The 6,104-nt window shown below is 48.0% G+C and overlaps 1 protein-coding gene across 1 annotated transcript in view; it reads left to right on the top strand.

The window, feature by feature from the left end:
* Positions 1-4,911, top strand: part of PLXNA4 (plexin A4) — a 454,140-nt gene extending 449,229 nt beyond the window's left edge. Inside the window, exons 30-31 of the mRNA XM_009648415.1 lie at positions 3,962-4,112; positions 4,816-4,911. Of these exons, the coding sequence (XP_009646710.1) occupies positions 3,962-4,112; positions 4,816-4,911 (247 nt within the window). The remainder of the gene's footprint in view (positions 1-3,961; positions 4,113-4,815) is intronic.
* Positions 4,912-6,104: the final 1,193 nt, after the last annotated feature.

A 6,104-nucleotide genomic window follows, 5' to 3' on the forward strand; every position in this document is an offset into this window, starting at 1 on the left:
AAGAGGGCACACTGCTACATACTGGTGCATCCAAAATCCTTCCCCATACAATAGTGGCAGCGGATGGTCTCATGGGCTCTCCTGTTCAAGCCAGGCTGGGGTGAGCTGCTGGGCTAATCATACCCATGAATTCACATCCTATGGTCTAGTAATCCTCACATCCTCCATTCGAGTTGCTGGTGTGCCTGAGTGAGGGATTTACACCAATTTCTTGAGGGCTTCTGATGCCTAATGAAAATAGAGGTCTCTTGCTTCAAGAAGTTTCCTGCCACATTAGAGAATGAGCAGCCTTGAGGGAAGAGCTCAGGCTCCTCCTGTGCTTTAGGGGAAACTCAAGCATGTAAGAAAAGATCTTTTGATGTGCACCTAAGGATCTCCTGGAAACACCTGGAAAAGGATCCACTGGAGATAACCAAAACTGGAGTACAGAAGAAGGAGAAAAACTGCAGCACCAGTTCAGTGAGTGGTGCACATCTAAACAAGAAGTTGCCGTCATCTACTTTGGACTCTCAGGCTTGAACCTTTGGAGGCAGGCTAAGCTAGATTTGCTGCTTTTCTACCTTTCTGTCTCATTCAGAGGGAATCTGGCTTAGTCTTACATTCCCAAGCTCCTGCTGGCTAATGCAGCCTCTGGGGCTATGGAAGTGTGAGTCAATGATCTGCCCGTGTCCCAGGTGAGATCTGGTGGCCCTCGGCTTAGGGGTGCTCACAGGGACAGGGTGGAGAAGGGATGTCTCACTCCCCCTGCATAGCCTCACAGTTCAGCTATGGTGTAAGTGAGAGCTGTCAGCTGCAGGGGTGAAGGGAAGCGGTGCGCAGGCAGCCTTGCAAATGCTGGCAGCGAAAATATAAGGACCTCTGGGGTTCGGTGACAGCTTCACAGTGGTTTTGAAGACATTAGGGGTATGCAAATGGCAGAGAGGCCCTAAGTACCTCTGAGGATCTGGGCTCAACTAGAAGGTAAATAAAGACTCAGCAGGGATGTTGTCATCTCCCTGCTAGGATGCTTTAATATACACATTCATAATTTCTTTAGATAGCGCAATGATGGCTTCATTAGAAACACTTCTGTATAAATAAGTCATTTGGCCATGGCAGAGTTCTGATGGAAGGATATTATATGTCTTCTCCCTCTACTAGCAGCTAGGTTTGATTATTGGTACATGCTTTTTTTTCCCCTTTTATTTTTCCCACGGAACACACTTCTACAGTATCTTGGTTTGCAGTCTTAATGGGAAATGACTACTCAGGTGTATGACGGCCAGGGAATTGAGTCTGGAGGCACCCAGGATGCTTTGGTGCGGCAGTGGGTGATGGCCCGTGAACCCAGCACGCTGAGATCACAGCTTGAGAGTCTGTCATGGCTGGAGAGGCCTCCAGGCCCCGAAACTCAGATTCTTTCATCCTGTCCTTTGCTCCAGGGAGCATTGCATGTTGCTTTTTGTTGTTCAGATGAGACATGGGAGTGTTATGCTGCTGGGAAAATACACCTGCAGGGCTGGAAAGGTACTGGGGAACTTTCAGACCCTTGTGAGTCACAGACCCAGGAGAGTGTTGCCACCAGGTGAAAGGGAGACAGGAAAAACTTGAAGAGGCAGATGATATGTGTGTCGATTTTTCACTTTTTAGAAGCACCCCATCCCTGCACTCACTATCCTGCCACCATTTGATGGCTAGCCAAACCAGGGAGGAAAAGGAGCATCACAACTTCTTGTCAGGGCCAGACTGGCAAATACAACACAGTACCTCTGCTTTCCTCCACCGGCCTCATTTATTTTTTGCTGTGATGTAATCCCCTTCACTTTTCATTTCGCTCAGCGGGAAGGTGCCTATGCAATATTCATGAGGAGCTGGGCTCTTCTCCATGGGCTCTTCTTAGGCACCATAAATCAATGCATTTCACTGCATTGCAGGCTCTTTTCCCCCACAAGTTGGTGAACTGTGCCGGCTGCACATGGATGTAGTTTTCTTCGGGTGCCAAGGCACACCTTGTTTTTTGGTCATAAGACTCCTTGTTTCTCAGCGATGTGCTTTGGTTTTGAGGAGCCTGCAATAGCATTGTCATGGATGCCACCAGTCCCTGATGCCTTCTCTTGTCAGAAGTGCATGCAACACACGTCTGATTTTGTCCATCTGCAGATGCTGAGACTTGTTTAATTTTTCCAGAAGTGGAAAAGGTCTAGAAATATTTATTCACCCTGCTTATCATTTTCTCCTGGTGGTAGTTCTGCAAGACAGGTCCTCATGAGATTTCCAGATGGCTCCTTCCCTTACAGACAACTGTTCAGGTCCACTTGGGGGTTAGAAGTTAGGCAGAGTGTAAAGCAAAATCAGGCCCAGACTAGTCATCACTAGAGTAGTGGGAGTGGGCAATATTTAGACCATGGGACTGAGTTAGACCAGGAATTTTGGCAAGTCCTGAGCCCGGAAGACAAGATGCTAGGACTCCAGGGAGAGTAATGCTGTTGTGCATATTGGAAGTTGCAGTAAAGTTGTTGACATCTGCAGGAGATTTTGTGATGAGCCAGAATCTAGATCTGGGAGCAGTCAGGCTGGAAGACTATGCACAGACCTGGGAGAAGGACCTCTGCCTCCTATGCCTTTCTCTCCTAACGGTTACATCAACCTCGCTTTGCAAAACCAGGATAGCAACTGCGACCAACCCATTGCAACAACTCAGGGTGGGAGCGCAGGGCACAAACCCAGGCAGCAAAACTGGAGCCTTCTGGTGTGGAGGGGATTCCTCCCAGTGCTCTTGCACTGTGCTGCCTTTCATGGGAGACTTCGGCAGCTGCTCGTCCCGCTCTGTCATAGAGAGTATTTTCCCACTTGTCTGTCTGAAGGATCCTTATCATACAGCACTTCAGTGTCCAATTTTTCTGCAGTGGAAAACAGCCTCCGTCTCAGCAGGTGTCTCAACGCTGTTTACAGGACACCTGTCAGCTCTTTTGGCTCCCCGTCCCCTCTGCCTCCTAATTATAAAATTGTGGATTGCTGCAGCTATGGGCTTTTTTCCTTTTTTTTTTTTTTTTTTTTTTTCCTTGTGCACAAAATGTCAAATTGCAGAAATTAAAAATGTAAATGATGGCGTCTAATTAACCAGTTGACAGCAGAGCACAGCTGCGAGTGACAGTGACTGATTACCTTCCGCAAACCTTGTCCTCCAAGACCTGCCTTACCCGGGGGACGAAGGACATCGAAAATAGCAACTTCCTTAAAGAGACATTGCTCTGCTGATGAAGCCTGATGGGCAGTGATTCTGGGGGCTCCGTATCTTACAGATGAAGCCCCAGTCCTCTCAAGATCAAGGGGAATGTCATCGACTCCCAAAGGAAGCAGATTTTCCCCAGCCAGAGTGGGGATGGGGCTGTTTTGAAGCCTGTTGCCACAAACTGTGACATCAGGCCAGATTAAAATTTGGGGCAAAAGAGAGATGTTGAGGATCGGAGGAGTTGCTGGCATAGACTGGGTTCAGTGTGGGAGGTGGATGATGTCAGCAATGGATGCAGATGTACTAGTGTGAATGATGCAAGAAAGCATGCAAAGCTTTTTTTTGTCTATGGGAACAAAATCCCGAGCTCTCAGTGGGACTTCTCTGTGGGACTGAAGGTAGCACTCAAAGCCCTTGAAGGCCTGACAAAGGAATCCCGCATCAATAGGTACTGCCTAGTTCTTTGATGCCGTGGAGAGAGTTTACAGGAGGCTCTTTGGGGTTTCAGTCTCAGAATAGGGTTGACCGAATACAACTCACGTCTGGTATCCAGGAGTAGTGCTGCAGTAATTTCCACTTTTGGCTAAGTCATCTCCCTTGCTGTAAAGGAAGAGCATGACCAGGTATATCATTGATGCACCAGAAGAGCCCGCGGGTGCTAAGTGTGTCCTTTCTCCTTACTGTTGATGGCTTTCATCTCTTGACTCCCTACTTCTCTCCTCAAGAAACACCTGTATTTCTCTCTCTCAGGTACTATTCAGACATCGCCAAAATGCCAGCAATCAGTGACCAGGACATGAATGCATACTTGGCTGAGCAGTCTCGCATGCATATGAATGAGTTCAACACTATGAGTGCGCTCTCAGAGATATACTCCTACGTTGGCAAGTACAGCGAGGAGGTAAGAGCCTTGGAGGGGGAAGAACAGTTCTGGACAGTGGGACAGCCCACCCATTCCCAAGGCCCAGCATGTGTCACAGATGATACCTATTTTCATCCTGGCTAGAGGGGTGATGGGTTTAAGGAATGAAAAGCAAGTCCTGGGGTCTGGAAAGGGAGGGCCTAGGATTATTGGTCTCCCTAGTACTCTTTCACCTGGATCCTGGTTATTTTTGTCTCCTATTATTGGTCAAACAGATTTAGCTGGCTTGCAGTAGTCGATGGTCAGATGTTAGCTTGCTACAGAGGAGCCCTACATAAGCTCTGCATCACATGTGGCCAGAAGTTTCATATGTGCCCTGTGCCATTTCAGGTAGCCTAAAGCACCTGGGAATGGTCCAGCAAGCATGGTTCTGTGTGTTGAAGACTGGGTGAGATACCTTAAGGCATCTCAAGTGGCATGGCAAGGTGATGAATAAAGCTACCAAATAACTGATCTCTAAGATAAGAATCCATTTGATCGGTTGCAATGAGGTCTGCATTTAGCCTGTCCCAAAACACTTGCCTAATTCCCTGCTGACTGACCTGCTTTGAGTGATCTAAGCTAAGCCTAGGACCCACCTTAGGAAAAGCTGACCCTCATCTGCTGCTGTAAGATGCTGGACTCGGTCCTTTTGGGAACAAAAAATTAAATCCCTACAACTTCTTTCTCTCTCATTTTTCAGATTCTTGGAGCCCTTGATCAAGACGACCAGGCTGGGAAACAGAAACTTGCCTACAAACTTGAACAAGTCATAACCCTCATGAGCATAGACAGCTGAGAACTGTCCTGCCAGGGACACCCTGGGAGGGATAAACCAAGTCGTGCCTCACTCAAGATCATCATCTTTACCAAGTGCAAGTTTTGATCGGCTGTAAGCAGAGTCACCTGAACAGCACTCCTCTCTCTCTCTCTCTCTCTTTCTCTCTCATATTTCTTTCTCTTTCAAATTCTATGGACAAAGCGACAAAGCCCCAGGGGTTGAAAGAAAAGACTGCAGAGGAACGTTTGCTCTGGGGACATCAAGACATTCGGGTGGAGCTCTCCTTTTCACAGCTTCCCCTCTGCCTTTGCCCTAGAGAAAAACTATTACACACAAAAAAACCCCCACGAACCTTCCCCCAACATCATGTCATCACTCTGCAGATGGGAAATTAGGAGGTCACTTCTGTCATGCTGCTTTAACTGCCCTCCTAGGGCTGTAGCCTCTGGAGTGGACATGGAAATGAACTCAGTATTACTAAACGTCTCCCCCAGGGGAAGGCAGCCTGCCTGCAGGGATCCTGGAGGGCAGGAGCAAATCTAGATCCTCTCCTGCAGAGCCATTGCAACTCTATCTCTTGATAGTGACCCACTGGGAGAGGAATCCCAAGGCTCCCCCAAAAATGCCACAGCTCCGTCCAGAGTGGGACCTTTGTGGCTTTTATCTGCCTGGGCAAACAGCCGTGTAGCTGCTCTCTTTGGGGCAGGGAAGGGCCAAGAGGGGAGGAGGAGACCGACGCTCCCCTGCCCATGTGTTTCATATGGTTATTCTTATTTTTCAAAGAGACCTGTGTCCCCCTCCGTCTTTCCCATTGTGTCCTGTTGGTCATAGCACTGCGGCAAAAATGCTCTCTCTGCTCAGTGGCATCCCGTTGGTGGTGGTTCTGTTCCTTCTGGCAATGGACAGCACAGCATCTCCCTTGTTCCCACCTCAGCTTGGAAAGCAAGAGCCACGGGGTTCATTTTGTTCCAGGCAAGGAGCTCGCCCTCAAAAACCAACCTGAAGGATTCTTTTTTTAAAGCTGTTAGTTCTTTCCATTTTGTTTCCTCAACTGGAACAAAGCTATTGTTTTCTCATGGTGGAATATCAGAAGGATACTGAAGGGCTTGCCATGAAGCAAGGTGGTGCATAAGACTGATGGTAAAACCTTCCTTCAAAGCCACTCCTAAGAGGAAATGTCACCACATATTTTGGAAGGAAATCTTGGAAAT

This window comes from Egretta garzetta, unplaced genomic scaffold (assembly GCF_000687185.1).
Source record: "Egretta garzetta isolate BGI_Z169 unplaced genomic scaffold, ASM68718v1 scaffold260, whole genome shotgun sequence".
Lineage (NCBI taxonomy): Eukaryota > Metazoa > Chordata > Aves > Pelecaniformes > Ardeidae > Egretta > Egretta garzetta.